This window comes from Ananas comosus, linkage group 3, assembly GCF_001540865.1.
Source record: "Ananas comosus cultivar F153 linkage group 3, ASM154086v1, whole genome shotgun sequence".
Taxonomy (NCBI): domain Eukaryota; kingdom Viridiplantae; phylum Streptophyta; class Magnoliopsida; order Poales; family Bromeliaceae; genus Ananas; species Ananas comosus.
The window spans coordinates 8,238,497-8,255,306 of NC_033623.1; the positions used below are offsets into that span (position 1 = coordinate 8,238,497).

The window sequence follows — 16,810 nt, forward strand, 5'->3', positions numbered from 1 at the left end:
CTCTATTCTTTTTAAGGTGTACACTAGAATCATAAGGTGTCACCACAGGTCTGACATCAAAATATCCAAACTTCTTCAGTAACTGTTCACTACAATGGGATTGGCTCATAACAATTTCTTTTGATTTTCTAATGATCTTCATGTTGAGAATTACATCTGCTTGCCCAAGATCCTTCATATCAAAATTCTCATTGAGTAATTTCTTCACATCATGTATCACATTCATATTGGTACCAAAAATCAAAATATCATCAACATACAAACATAAGATTACAATCTGTCTGTTATATTCCTTTGAATATACACATTCATCAGACATATTCACACGAAAGCCATTTGCTACAACTAAGGAATCAAATTTCAGGTGTCATTGCTTAGGAGCTTGCTTAAGTCCATATAGAGATCTAGTCAATTTGCACACTTTGTTCTCATGACCAGAAACTACAAAACCTTTAGGTTGCTTCATATAGATCTCTTCATCTAAGTCACCATTCATAAATGCTGTCTTAACATTCATTTAATGAACAATCAAATCATGGACAGAAACTAAGGCTATCAATATTCTAATTGAGGTAATTCTAGCAACAGGTGCATACACATCAAAATAATCTACACCTGGCTTCTATGCAAAGCCTTGTGCTACTAGTCTAGCCTTATACTTTTCTACAGAACCATCAAGTCTCAACTTTTTCTTAAAAATCCATCTACAACCTACAGGCTTACATCCTAGAGGTAAATCAGTCAACTCCCAAGTATTATTCTGTAGAATAGACTGTATCTCAAGATTAATAGCTTCTTTCCAAAATAACGCATCTACAAACTTCATAGCTTGGTCAAAGGTAGGTGGAGTATCTTCAACTAGTAGGATACAAAAATCATCTCTAAAAGTTTTCTTTACTCTAGGACGCTTACTTCTCCTAGGTTCAACCTCTTCTGTAGGTTCACTAACTCTAGGTCTACTAGAGCTACCTACAGGCTTAGCTGGAGTAGGTTTATCTATTCTAGTTCTAAAAGGAAAGATATCCTCAAAGTATACTGCATCTCTAGCTTCAATAATGGTGTTGTTAGAAATCTCATTAATCTCAGAGTTCGCCACTAGAAATCTATTAGCATTGCTATCTAATGCATAACCTATAAAAACTGCATCTACAGTTTAGGTCCAATCTTCCTTCTTTTATTCTCAGGTATCTTAACTTTAGCTAGGCACCCCCACACTTTAAAATAATTCACATTAGGCTTCCTACCTTTCCAAAGCTCATAAGGAGACATATAAGAACTCTTGTGGGGAATTCTATTTAAAATCACACATGCAGAAATCAAAGCTTCCCCCCACAAGTTCTCGGGTGCACCTGAGCTAATAATCACCGAGTTCACCATATCCATCAAAGTTCTATTCTTGCGTTCAGCAACTCCATTAGATTGAGGTGTATAAGGTGCAGTCATTTGATGTACAATTCCAAATTCTTGACAGAAAATAGTCATCTCATTTGAAGTATATTCACCTCCTCGATCAGATCTCAAAATCTTGATTTTCTTATCTAATTGATTTTCTACCTCAGCTTTATAAATTTTTAATCTGCTTAAAACCTCATCTTTTGTCTTTATCAAATAAACATAATAATACTTTGAATGATCATCTATAAAAGTCACAAAATATTTATTTCCGCCGCTAGTAGGTCTACTTCCATCACATACATCACTATGCACAAGTTCTAAAAGATTACAATCTCTATCCACTGATTTAAAAGATTTTCTAGCTCCTTAGTTTGCACACATATTTCACATTTGTGATCAGGTAAATTAGACTTAGGAATTAAATCAAGATGCATCAATCTTTTAATAGTATTATAATTTACATGTCCTAATCTCTCATGCCAAATGTTAGTAGAATCAACATTCAAAACAATTGCACTTTCATTAATAGAGGGAGAAGATACCGATAGTTTAAACAGACCGTCACTCAAGAATCCCTTCCCTACAAAATTCACTCCCTTTGTAATGACTACCTTATTACATTAAAAAACTAACTTAAAACCCTACTGAACTAAAAGAGAACCACTAATCAGATTCTTCCTAATATCGGGAACATGATGGACTCCGTGTAAGGTTAGGGTCTTCCCAGAGGTCAGTTTCAAATCTACTCGACCGGTCCCAAACACGCGAGAAGAGGCTACATTCCCCATGTTCACCGATCCTCCACATGAGTCCTGATAGGTGGAAAACCAAGAGCGATCAGAGCAAGCATGAATGTTTGCTCCAGTATCTATCCACCAATCAGAAGAACTATAGGCAAGATTAACTTCAGCTAAACTAGATCCTAACCTGACAGTGGAGTTTGAAGGGTCAGGCCCAACAGTCAACATATTCATCTGGCGCTCAGGTGGAGCGTTCTTCTTCTTCTTAGGTGCATAAGGCCGAGTCTTGCGAAAATAGCAATCCTTCGCAAAGTGGTTGGTCTTCCCGCACACAAAGCAACCAAAGTTGCCTCCACTCCCGTCAGGTTTAGGCTTCTTAAAGTTTGGGTTGAACTTTCTATAATGGAAAGGTTTATTCTTAAAGTTCCTATGAGGCTGAAAGTTTCTACCCTTATTTTTAGGATTCTCTACTAGGTTGGCTTGAGTTGTGGGTTCACTAGGCTTCTTATCCTTAGCTCGGTTCGACTCTTCTATCCTAATAGATCTGAGGACATAATTCTGGGAAAGCTCCCTTTGATTATGGTTAAGATCATTTGCATGGTTCGACCAAGAGGGTGGCAACTTATCTATAAGGGTGGCTACTAAAAAGCTCTCATCAAGATCTACACCACTAGATCTAAGCTGCTCAATTATATACTCAAAATCATGAAGCTGCTCAGACATAGACTTATTATCCACCAATTTAAACTTAATTAAATCTGAGGCTTGGTATCTCTTCTGGGTAGGATCAATCTGACCATACTTATTTTCTAAGGATGTCCAAAGTTCCCTAGCTGTTTTAGCACTACAGTATATGTCATACAGTTTATCAGATAGGGTACTAAGAATCCGGTTCAAGCAATGATAGTTGATCCTATTAGTGTCAACATGAGGTATGGTTGTAGGTGTAGGTATAGTTTCAGTAGCAGGAGGAGTGGATCCGGCTTGGGCTCGGCTCCGAGTATGCGGTCTGTTGACCGTAGTCTGGATTGCACCTTCAGGTGCAGATCCATTGCTATTCTCGACAGGATCTGAGATAGCAGACACAAGCCAATGTGTGGTGAGCCATAACCTCATTTGGTTCTACCACCTTTTAAAGTTACGACCATCAAAGGTGAACGGTTTCGCCGAATACGAATCCTCCATCATGAAAAATTTGTTTACAAATAATCCTAATATAATGTCACAAGACTATTCTAAGGTTTACAGAAATTATGTTTAGTGACAGTATAATTATATAGGTACTGAAAGATAAATATATGGCAGCAACAAAATATTGTAATATTAATTATCAGTGTAAGAATAACAGTATGTATATATGTTAAGAATTATAATAACATTAATCTCATGACACATATATATTATTCTATAGCAAAATAATATTCTATGTATTATATTAAAGAAAATAGAAAGATTAAAGTCACTCTTGCTTCTAGAATGTTGGAAACTTAGTCTCTTTCTAAAATCTTTAGTAAAATATCTTTATAAACAATTTTGATTGAAAACAATTTAACTTCTGTTTTAAAAAGCTTGATCAAAAAATTAAATAGTTAATGTTATAGAGATTAAGAGATCAGATGAAGCCCGTGCGTCGAGGCGTGCAAATGCACTGTCCTAGAAGCAAGATTGCCCCTCCACGTACGAGGCTCCGACGATCACTCCTAGCGATACAACGACCACTGTCCATCCCGTCGGCACGTCTTCAGGGTGGCGCAACACGAACCGTATGAGCTTTTAGAGATCCAGCAAAATAGTAAAGTTCAGTGTAAACTATATATATTGTACTTAATGTAGAAGAGGATTAGAGAGAATGAAAAGGTGCAATCTCGGGTTATGTTCACAGCCAATGCACAAATGCACCACTACCTCTCTTCATATAGGATAGCTTCATGAGTCCAGGATCTTGCCATTTCCCGAGATTTGACCAGCCCCTTCCTGAGTTGGACCAAATATAGAGATAATCCATATTAGATTTCTTGGGTTAATAAAATAATATATAATATAATAATATTAAAATTCAATAAAATAAAATGTGTAGATGAACCAGGTTCACGCGCGCCGCCGCCCGGCCCGCTCGTGCTCGTGCGTGCGTTTAGTCGAAAGCTTCACTCTCATGTTTTCCCAAATAATTAACTTGAGAGTAAGAGAGTATATAAGGTGTAGCAACATGCCTTCGCTTTCCAATGTGGGACTAAACTCCTCATGTGGAAACTAAGGCACGGGCTCCCAGGCAAGGTCCATAGAGAGTTGGGTTGCCCAGGAAGCCCATGGGCTAAAATCAAGTTTTAAATCACTGTTTTAAATAATTAAAACTAACATACTTTAGGTGATGTTTTTTGCAAGCGAATGTGATATTTGATTCTATTAATGTTATGTCTCACGAGTCTCTTGGTCATGACTAGCTGCTGAGTAAAGTATTGTTTGTGTGTTAAGTTCTGGACTTTGTGCTTCCAAAACAATAATTTTATCACTAGTTGAATCACCCTATGTTTTAATCTCAAAAACAAAAAAAAACTAGTTGGTTTTGCTAGTTTTGTGTGCATTTTTTGCATTTGTGGTATCTTTATCACACTATAGTATGAGATCTGATAAGCCTGCAAGTGGGTAAGATGAACTTAGTTTTGTTGCACATACAAATTTTGGTGTGACAAAAGATATAAAGAAGTTTAAAAAATGCTATCAAATTTTTAGAGCCCTGCTAATCATAGCACATTTGAAAATTCTTTAGCTTCTACAAAGTACGTGTGTGGGGAATGGAAAAGTAATTATAATAAGGTGTTTTCATTAAATGTCAAGGCTGATCTTCTTGCTAGCTAGCCAAATATGCGTTCGTCGGTGGGCTCCCTTTGATTCTCTGATTTCTTAATGTGCTTGCGGGCTTGTTAGTTGGTCTTGCTAACTTTTCTATTATATCACAAATGTTAATTAGTCTTCCTAGCTTTCATATACACTGTTAACAATGAGGAAATTCTAAAATGGGGCCTATTTTTTCCACAAACGACCTACAGTATCAGGGTACTACCCAACTCAAGAATCATCATATCTTCTACTTGAAGTATCTTTAACTAGTAGTGATGGACCCACATGATCTCTAAAAAATCTCTCCATCCTTCGTTATCTTGCCTATTTTAATAAACTGATAGTTTTTTAAAAGATTGGATCAAATATTAACCACCCAGCATAACAGCTGAAATTTAACTCCTTTAGTTACTCAATTGGTTTAAGTTCATTATAAATGTGTGCAACTGGTATTGAGTTGCCTTATTGACTTTGTTTTAATATAAATATTTTATTTGTGATCAGGCGCTTTATTTTTGTGTCCCATTTCGTGAGCAACTACTGGAGTATTATGCAAATAACAAAAACATAGGAGATGCAGAAGAGAATCTGTTAACATGCTTGACAGACCTATCCACTCAGGTAATTCGAAGGCCTTTTGATTTTGGTGTTTCTCTACTTTTTTCTATTAGGGTTCATTAGTTGAATATTTAACCCAGAGTCATGTGGGGCCTAATATTCTTCTTCTTTTTTTTGAGAGAAAGGTAGCATGCTACCCGCTTCGTTTATTTCATTTAAAAATAAACTTACTGAAAATGTGAATCAACTAGGATTCAAACTTGGGTCTCGGGTACCAACCATTATGCCCTTTTGCCACTTGCGCCAGGGGCCTAATATTCTTAGTAGAGCTTACACTTGTACAATGTAGAAGTTTAATGATAAATTGCTTAACAACTTGTGGATAGGGCCTACAATTTGAACCGCTTCTCCTCCTATTCCTGCCATGAAAGAAAGGAGAAAAGGTACACTTTTCAAAGAGTTTTCTTATGCATTTACTTTATATTTCTAGATTTACTTTATATTTCTATAATTTGTGAAGGCAGTTAGTACAGTATGGTTGATTTTGAGCCTACTTTTGAAGTGTCCTATTGGTGAGAGTAAAAATTCAACAATTTTAAATATAATGTGATTTACTGTAACTTTTCCCACACATATTCAATCTTGAAAATAAACACATACTTATTCATACTAGTGTTAGTTAATTCGCGAATTATTCGCGAATTTTTGAAAAAATGAATTAAACGGCCGTTTTCGTATTTTTCCGAAAAATTCAGAAAAAAACGTGATTTTTTGGAGAAAAATAATTATTCGCGAATTATTCGCGATTTGCGAATAATCCGTTCAAAAAAACGGCCCGCTCGCGGCAAGACCAGCGCCCGCGCTTGAGGGTCGCGAGCCGCNTACCACTAATAGGTAGCTACACTCTTTTTCCACAGTACCAAATTGAAATCTAGTTGTCAAGTCCAAAAAAGGGAAAAAAAAAAAAAAAAAAAAAAACCCACTTTCTGTGTCACTCAGATAAACCCATAAAATAAGATCCTTTCACTCTTCACCATATTTATGCTCTCCCATCTATGGCAACAATAGACAACCATTAGCACTCTTTGAGTCCTTATCTCATTTTCATTTATCAGTCCCACTTTGTTAATGAATAACATAAATCTTGAGAGAAAAAAAGAACTTAATTTAATAGCCGAATTTTTGATCCTGAATTTTTAATTGGTGAACGTATAATATCCATATAAATCACGTATCTAAATAATTGGCTAATCAGTTTTTTAGCCGTATTTTTTTACGAATTTAAAAATTAGAAGACAAATTTTATCCGAATTATATCCGTACCGAATTTTTGCCGAATCCAAATTAAATAACTATGATTCATGCCACTAATTGCAAAAATATTATTTTTAAAACAGATTCTTCGGGACTTTGTCATCGATCTGAGCAAGCTTTAAAAGTGGAACAACGAGTTTAAGCATTTATAATTTGGGGCTTTTTCGATATTATAGGTGTTTACTGTCATTTAGAATTTGTTATTTTTTGGTTAAATTTTGAATAAGTATTTTGTTGTTAGAACTTATGTTCAAAATTTAATTTGAATATTGAGATTGTAATTTGAAAGTAAGACTATTTGTTATACAAATTATTAATGCTCTTTGGTTATTACTATTTTTTAATTTTTCAATTTATTGTAGTATTTAGTTGTGGAACAAGTATTTAATATGAATTATAATTGCCGCTATAAGCTTTGTTTATCAAACATTTAGTATGTTTTTGGTGGCAATTATAGTTAATTATAGTGGTATTTATAATAGTTGCTATTATATAGTATTTAGCGGCATTTATTTACACTTTTACCACCGCCGGAACAAATGCCAGTATAACTTTTACCGAGCCTACCAATAGCAGCAATTATCATAATTGCCACAGAATTATTTAGTGGTAATTATAATTGCCAGAAATTTAAAAAATAATCTCCACTAAAACTTAATTTTGTTGTAGCATGCCATGAAACGTGTGATGAGATATCTCGTTGGTATCAAAACTTATGACTTATTTTATAGGAAGTATCCTACTATAATTGAGGGTTAAAATGATACTGACTGGAATATCCTATCAAGCGATTCTCTCTTTACGGCTGATTTTATTTTTACTTTAGTAGTTGGTGCTATATGCTAGAAATCTAAAAGGCAAACTATCATTGCTAACTCAACTATGGAAGCCGAGCTTATTGCCTTAGCTTCAGTTAGCGAGGAAGCTAGTTGGTTGAGAGTCTTGTTGTCTAAGATTCCATTTCTGAAAAAATCAGTTCCATTTGTATTAATACACTGTGATAGTACAACTGCTATATATTGGTAGAATAAGAAATAGTTATTATAACGGTAAATCCAAATCCGTGAGAAAAAAATATAGTATTGTGAAATCATATATATATGAACAATGATATTATCAGTATAGATTATATTCAATCTACTGATAATCTAGCAGATCCATTAATCAAGGCTTTGGAAGGTCTAGAGCACATCGAGGGAGATAGAGTTGAAGCCTATAACATCATGAACCACGTATGTGAATACTCAACCCAATAATCAGAGATCCTTAAAATTAGGTTCAATAGAAAAAAAATAAATCATATGGTAGTCGTAAAGAATGCACAATATATAGATCTATGTGAACGCATCTTTACCTATCATATAGTGTGGGTGCATTTATCCTGTAATGAAAAGAGGGTTGAGTTATTTCTCTTAATCAAATATGTGGCTCTTATAAGCAAGGTGTCAAAATTACAAGAGCACATTTGACGGATTTCACCTATGTGAGTATGGATATGAGGCTGCTTTCTATGAGAATCGACTTATTCTCACACATGCTTATGAAAATCAGAATCAGCACAAGACTGTAACGCGCTAGCTAGTAAAACTCATGTCAACACCTGAACTGTTATATGTTAGTGACTCTTTATTTTTCCTAAGTAGTCAAAATTCAAGTTTGAGACCACTCTGACTCTAGAGTAGAAATCACTGTTTTACTAAGTGAATGTGCAATGCAGAGCACACCTTCGTTACGTATAATGATTCCTCTTTGGCCATCAAACTTTCATATATATTTAATAATAAAATGAGTGGAAAAATATTATTACATTTTATTATTAAATATTAATTCTTTTATTATAACCTGTGCATTGAAGGTGATATAACCTATCTTTTAGTTAGTAAATTTTGAACCTAAGAGATTTTACATTTACAATACTAGACTTACTCTTGTAAATTTCTATGTACTTAACTCCTATCTTTATTCCTACAATTTATGAACTACAGTAAATGTCATGTAACTCTTATCATAAGATGCCTATAAATTGAGCTTCGTTTTTGCTTTGGAAAATAACACAAAAAAAAGCAATAACAAAAGAAAAACTAATTCTTGAGAGAGAGAGCGACCAAAGAAAGGTATTCTTTTAGTGGAGCTTTGAGCTCATCCACTTGTGCAAAGTTGGTAAAGTCAGACAACGAGGGTCAAGCTGTTGTCTCCTTGAGGAGATAAGCTAGTCAGTGTTCTACTGCATCGGTTCAAAAGTTTTGCCAATCATAGAGAACTTGAATCTCCTTAAAGAGAGCGAGATTTTTGTGCCTCGGCTTGATTGGCTCGTCGATACTTTTTATATTATTTTGTAGTCTAACATTTATTCTTGAATATTTACACCAACACTAATTATCAACTTCTAAAAAGTTACATCATAATTTTACTAAAAGCATCAAAATGCCACAACATAATTTTACTAACATCATAAAAAAGCGACAAAATAGCATTGTGTCACAAGAGATGGCTGCTTACTTATTGCCATAGGTCTAAAAAAGTTGCAGAAATTATAGCATTGTGGTATTGCAAAACGCAACCACAGATAATTTTTTTCTAAATCTTTGAACACATATATATATGGCTAAAGTTTAAATCTAATATTACTAGTGGACATTGATCGTTTCTAGTGCAAGTGGAGAAGGACTTGATGTTATGGTACCTAAGTTTCCAAGTTCGAATCCTAATTGTTTCACATTTCTATCTAAGTTTATTTTTTTTAAAAAAAAATAAAGTTTTATTTATAAAAAAAAAACAAAACGTGTAGCATTAAAAAAAAATAAAATTATATTTCTAAAAGAAATAAATAAAGCATGTAGAATGCTAGTGGTACACCTCAAAGTAGAATCTACATCATATATTTATCAAAATACCGGTACATCCAAAGTAGAATTAATATATATATCTTATATTTTTGTTTTATCTAGAATCATAATTCTCAATTTATGACATTATTATTATTTTGTGATGGAGGGTACTGCAAGGTCTTTACCCCTTTCGTGGCATAAAAGTAGAACTTTCCGAAGTTTAATGTCTGTAGATAGAACGAAACAAGCGTTTAAAAGCTTTTTGTGTAGAGAAAGCCAAAAAAGCTTTTTCTAGATCACATTGTTGAGGAAGTGAAGGACATGCAAATAAATCACAGTTTGACTAAAGAACAAACTGGTCAACATGCTGACGAAGTGGTCGGCTATTGGGAGTTGACTGTTCGACTGCTAAAGCATGCAGGCTAATACAAAACCACTAGGTAATTGGGTATACGTATAACAAGTAAAGAAAGCTCTGGTTAAGTTTTTGTCCTTTATACGTATAACAAGTTGTTGTTTCGGCTCCAGCTACTATCCCTTCTCTCCCTATTAACACCCTTCCTTTTTTCGTTCTTTTTGTTTTCTTTCTGCCTTTCAATTTATTTCACCCTTTTTTGCCTGTTTTTTCGGAGGCCCTAGCTGCTTCCATTTTGTACGCTTAGTTCATTTTGCTTAATGAATGAAGCAGATAGCTTGCTATCTATTTCTCAAAAAAAAAAAAAAAAAAAAAAGTTTTTGTCCTTTATACAACAATTAATTAATTAACATTAATATAACCTTATCCCTACCTAGCTAGCTAATCCCCCTTAGTACCGGAACAGGTGATGGCACTAACCCCACGTATCCATACACACATTTTGTAACTTCATAAAAATATATATAAGAAAAATAAATAATAAATCCCACCATGCATCTCGCTCCAACTCCATTTGCTAAATCAATCCAATACCATACCCCTTCGAAGCGGCCATATCTCTCTATATATAGGTGTTCCATGCATGCACGCTATCTCCCACACCTCACCTGGGATTAGATAAGCGATTCCGATCAAGGATCCAATTGTTCATCATGGGTGTCCCAACCTCAACTCTCATTCTGTCTCTGTTTCTCGTAGCATCTTATTTCCTGTACTACTCATGTCCATGCGAAGCCGCCGCTACTGGCACCGCCGGCGTCCCCGTGGGGACTATCGAGAGGACGACGAAGCAGCAGATCCTCGTCAGCATCCTGCCGGGCGCGACGGGCGGATCCGTCCCCTTCCTGACCTCCCCCTCGGGGAAATACGTGGCGTACTTGCTCCGTCGCCCAACGGCGGAGGGCGCGGGCGGGTTCGGCAGCGACTTCTGCTACGTGGAAGTCGAGGACGCGAGCAGCGGAAGCAGCATGTGGGAGTCGGAGTGCACGCCGGTGAGCACGGTGAACTCGTGCGCGCTGCTGTTCACGTGGAACGGGCTGGAGGTGTTCGACGGGAGCACGTCGGTGTGGGACACGGGGGCGCAGTCGGCCAACAACAACTTCCTGGAGACGCTGGAGCTGGTCGACGAGGGGGACATGCGGATACGCGACAAGGACGGAGAGCTGGCCTGGAAGGCCAGCGACGACCCGCGGGCAAACCAGAACTGCGGGCTGCCCGGGTCCCCCGGGGTGGCGCCGGCGCTGCCGCCGTTCGCAGAGCCGATCGGGAAGGACAACAACCTGCCTTTCGGGCAGGCCGGGCAGGGCGGCGGGCAGGGAGCAGGCGGGCAGCTGCCGGAGGTGCATGGGGTCAGCCAGACGGTTGGGTTCGGCAGCCAGCCGTTGGTGGATAACAGTCCGTACGATAGCGGTTGCTTGGCGGGGATTGAGCATTGGGTTGGGTCGGGTTTGGGTTTGGGTCTAATTATGGTTCTGGTTCAATTTGGGTTCGGGTTTTAGTTAATCAATTGGAGGTGTGGTCTTAGTTGATTTGGGTTTGTAGATGATGGTAATTGAAAGGCAGTAACGTAAAGTGATGTGGTTGTGGGATTCGTAGAGTGAGGGATTTAATTAAGTAATCAATTGTGTGGTAATTGTGCCTTCAATTATTGTTTTCGATACGTATTTTCTGAATAATCTTCTTAATTTTCTGTACGCTAAATAGTCCGCTAAAAAATTTATTTATAAACTCAAAAGACAAGGATGAATCTCAGATACCTAATCTTATTACTAAACTAGTTAAGGACCCACGTGATGCTGCGGGTAGTTATTTTAAATTTAATTTTAAAAATTAGTTATAAAAATCAATTTCAGAATTTAAATGGTGCAATAAGTACATCAAAAAATTTTAGTATGTATAGTAATCCCCCATTAGTTAGTAAATAATTTTAGTAGGTATCGTAAGCCTCTAGTAGTTAGTGAATGAGAAGAGAAATTATTATTCGTGATTCTCACAATTAATTTTTGTCAAATATAAAATTAACTTAAGCTGCATCAATTTTGTTTATTTTTTAATGTATAATTTATATGTGAATGCTAAATATTATAAAATTAATATTTATATCTAATACCAGTAGTCTAAATTATTTAATATTTATTTATATATTTTACATTTTATAAAAATAAATAATAAATTATGTAATAAATTATTATATAATAATATATCTATATATACAAATAAAATACTATATATAATAAATAAATATATATATTTATAAATAAAATTATATATATATAATAAATAAATATATATTTATAAATAAAATTCATATATATATTATATATAATAATATATAGAGATAGAGAGAGAGAGAGAGCAGAGAGAGTAGAGAGAGAGAAGTAGCTACTATGCTATCATGAATGCACGAGCCTTCCGTGTTCCAGGACTCGTTTCATGTTGCCTACTTTGAAATCGTCGATCGCTTCTAGTTAAACTTGATTATAGAGTTTGAAGTACCTAGAAAATAAATTTTATATATTTATCGATATCAATCTTGCACTAGTAAACCGAAGGGCGCTCAAAAATCAACGCTACATAAAAAATCTTACAAAATGAATAATAATGACATAAAATTTTAAATCAAAGATTTTTGAATCTGTTTATTATATAGTATAAAAGAATTTTATCAAATTCACTTGATTTGGATATTTCTACACCATTAAACTTGCAAACGGCTCCTACGGCTATTGAAATTTATTACAATTTTGAGCCATTCGATCACTAGCAAATGTATCGAAAATAATAAAATTTATTTTCTAGGTATCAAAATACTGTATGATCAAAGTTTAACGGAGCGATCGACGATTCGACAAAGTCGCAACATCGAAACGAACTGGTAATCCAGGACGGAAGGCTCCGTGCTTTCGATAGCATAGTAAGCCTCACTATATATATAATATTATATATTATATATATATTACTATATATATATATATATATATATTAATATATTAGGCAATATGTACTATCGTATTAAATAGGGATATGAGCACTTTGGCCCTATCAAGTTGTTCATGTTGATCGATGATTCCAAAATCGAGATTGGAACTGTGAAGTTGAATCTTAGAGTATTTGAACATCTAGATAACTAAATTTTATAAATTTTGGATCTATGGTTTACCATGGTGATCAAAATGTCGTAAACATTTGACAATTTTTGACGGCTATATGACCCGTTTGCTTGTTTAATCGGTGTAAAGCAATCCCAAAATTGCTTGAATTTTTGATAGAAAATTTTTTATTAGCTATTTAAGATAAATTTGATAACTGCTGATTACAACTCGAGAAATCTTAACCTCTATTTTCAGAACCGTGTATTCATTATGACCGTTCATTTTTTCAACTCTTAAGATAAACTGATATGATTTTGAAATTAATACACAAATTTGAGTTTCAAACATTTCTAATGGTAGAATCAACTTCAACGGTGCCGATTATCAATTGTGAAGTATCCGATCATTCAAATCAATAATATGGACAAGGTCCCAAATCCTATTAATAGGATAGTAGCCGAACACCTATAATATATATCTATATATATATAACGAGAGTTAGCTATGATACTTTTACAGTATCACATCATGCGCTGATAGGTTTTAAAGCCATTGGATCTACTTTTTGATTATTAATAGCGCGTCTTGATTAAACACTATTCACCTACCACCAGCTAACACACCACCTACCATCATCATCATCAACCCACATCTCTCATCCAAGGCTAAAAACCACAAGTATCACCCCATGATACTTTTACAAGTATTCTAGCCTAACTCTATAATATTATTATATATTTTATATATATATATTATAATATATTATATATATATATATATATATATATAAGTTGAGCTAAGAATACTATCGGTAGTAAACGATCGTTTTTACTATCCGATTTGTTTTTCGATGATATTGCTTCCAAATTGGACGATCGGCTCCGTTAAATATGATCTTAAACCATTTAAACTACCTTAAAATCAAATTTTACAGCGATTTTCGATCCATTGTTCTTTTATCCATTAGTGAACAAAAAATGAATGGCTGAAAATGAATATCTCTTTAAAAATGAATGATAGGAGTCTCGTACATGCAAATCAAGAATATAGATCTGTTTTAATATTTAAAGAATTTTCTAACAAAATTTCAATTGATTTGGATATTTTACACGCTCGTTAAACAGAGAACGCTTTCTTATCGACCATTAGAATTATAAATTTGAATCCTTTGATCATTAGGCAAATGAGTCGAAAAGATTTGAATTTTTGATTCTAAACATTAAGTGGTCAGATCATGTTCAACGGAACCGGACGTCAATTTAAAGTGTCTATCGTCGAAAACTCAAATCGGTAGTAAAACGGCTCGTTTACTACCGAATAGTGATTCTAGCTCAATCTCTCTCTCTCTCTCTCTCTCTCTTTCTCTCTCTCTCTCTCTCTCTCTCTCTCTCTCTCTCTATATATATATATAATATATATATATAATTGAGCTCCTATGCTTTTAAAAGTATCGCCAATCTATTGTTGTCTTGTAATAATTTAGGCCATTGGATCACGAGAATATGCGTTAGATATGTGGCCCCTAGGGTTGAGTGGTGTTGGTGAATAGTTATAACTAATGGTTGAAAATCGATCCGAGAGTAGTAGATCTAACGTAAAAAAACTTACAGAACTATTTGGTACTTTTACAAACACTAGCTGATCTCTATTTTTTATAATATATATTATAGAAGTCCCACGATGATCCACGAGGCGCCGAAATCCTCGTTGGACCCCGAATAAAATTTCCAAATGAACCCCTTTGTTTCTAACTCGCAAACACCCAGCGCCGCGCACTCCCAGCAACCAGTGCCGCGCCGCGCACCCGGACCACGTGCGCGCGCCACGCCTGCGCCGCTCGCGCATGCGTCCGCTGCGTCCACAGGTCAGCGCGGCGCCAAGTCCACCGCCCAGCGCCCGCCCGGCGTCGTGTCGGCTCCCGTCCACGCCAGCCGCGAGCCCCCCGATCAGCGCTGCAAGCGCACGCTCCACGGCTCTCTCCGCTTCGCCCCGCCAGAGTCCGCGCTGTGCAACCCGCGCGCCGCTGCCCTCGCCCGCCCACGCGCAGAGCCCAGGGTCACCGCACCGCGCCGCGCTGCCCGCTCGCGGTTTTCTGCCGCCCGCGCCAGCACCCACGGACCGTCTCGCGCGCCAGCCCTCGCCTCGCTTGTTACAACATGTGCAGTGTATTGAGAATAATCTATATTATAAGATTATCAGATTATATTGATTATAAGATTTAAAAGATTGCCCCTCCCCAAGTTATAAGAGAACACTAATTAATGAATTTGATAATTATATAATTTTCAGACTTCTACAGTAAAATTACCAATTAATAATGAGAGGATTAATTGGGAGTACATTTACTGAGGTTGGGTAAATAGAAATTTGTTTCCATATTGTTTCCAATCTACAACGGTATCTATTGCGGCATGCAATCATTAAGTTACTGTCAAATTTTTTTGATTTTTTTATAATTGTTATAGAATTTTATTGGGCTAATTATTAAATTAAATTAACTTAACACAATCATACATAAAAAGGAAATTTCTAAGAATATTTAATTAATTAATTTTTATCGTAATACATTTGTGAGGAAAAATTTTATAAAGACTTAATTAACAAATAATTAAATTTATAAGACTAACAATGTAAAAAAATGAGAAAATGAAGTAATTAAAATATATAAATAAAGATGTTAAACTAGTAGAAGAAGAAAGAGAGTGTAAGAGTGGTATTAGCAAGTAAATTATTTTTTAGAGATATGTATGACAAAAATTAGAGGGAAAGCTATTAAAACGATTTCGATAAATTAATAAAATAATAGAAAAGGAGCGTTCGTGGAGAAGAAATAGTTACTTGCATCAGATGTGCAAGTACATCTTATTGACAGCATTTCTAAAATCCCACAATGTAAATCTCGAATTCAATATCTAATGCTTTGAATGTAGTTTATAATATTTAAACAGTCTAAATATAAAAAATTTTAAATTTTGGTGACTTATTTCCGACATATCATGTAAGGGCTTTATTTTTACTATTGATTTTTGAGGCTGGCGCGCTGATACCATAATATTAAGTTTTTTTTTTGCGCCACAGAAATGGCGCCACGTGGTAAGTCAGTCTATACCACGTGGAGGGCTCCCAAAGTCAAATATGGAACGACAAATGGTGCGCCAAGACCTAGTAAGAATAGGTCCAAAATTGAAAGTCAGTTGGAGGGAAATGTGGTTGAGACCGGTCAGAAATAGTCTGCAGAAAGAGAGATATAAGACATACCCCGTAATGGGGAATAACTGAATAACGATAGGTAAAACTATAAATAAACAGAATACGCATGCTATAAGGGCTTTTTTTTCCTACGAACAAGAAGACTATTCTATTTCTAGCACTTTTCTACTTTCTAGAAATAGTCTACTTGTAATCTTTACTTTTCCTATATTTTTTGCTTTCATAGAAATAGTCATTAAGATAGATTTTTTTGTGATTAAGGGAGTAGTGAAACCCATTATCCTGTAAACTTCTTTCAGTTTTAAAATACATATTGGAGTCATTTGACTCATTTTAGCCGAATATATAGTAAAGTGCTTTGAACTTGGCTGAGCGGATTTCTTATCAGCCGATCGCTTGATTTAGTCATAAGCGCATTCT

General features: G+C 35.4%; 1 protein-coding gene across 1 annotated transcript; it reads left to right on the top strand.

Annotated features, from left to right (window-relative positions):
• LOC109708241 lies at positions 10,716-11,739 on the top strand. The gene has a single exon (XM_020229901.1). The coding sequence runs from the start codon at positions 10,742-10,744 to the stop codon at positions 11,585-11,587; it is 846 nt and encodes a 281-aa protein (XP_020085490.1). The 5' UTR covers positions 10,716-10,741; the 3' UTR covers positions 11,588-11,739.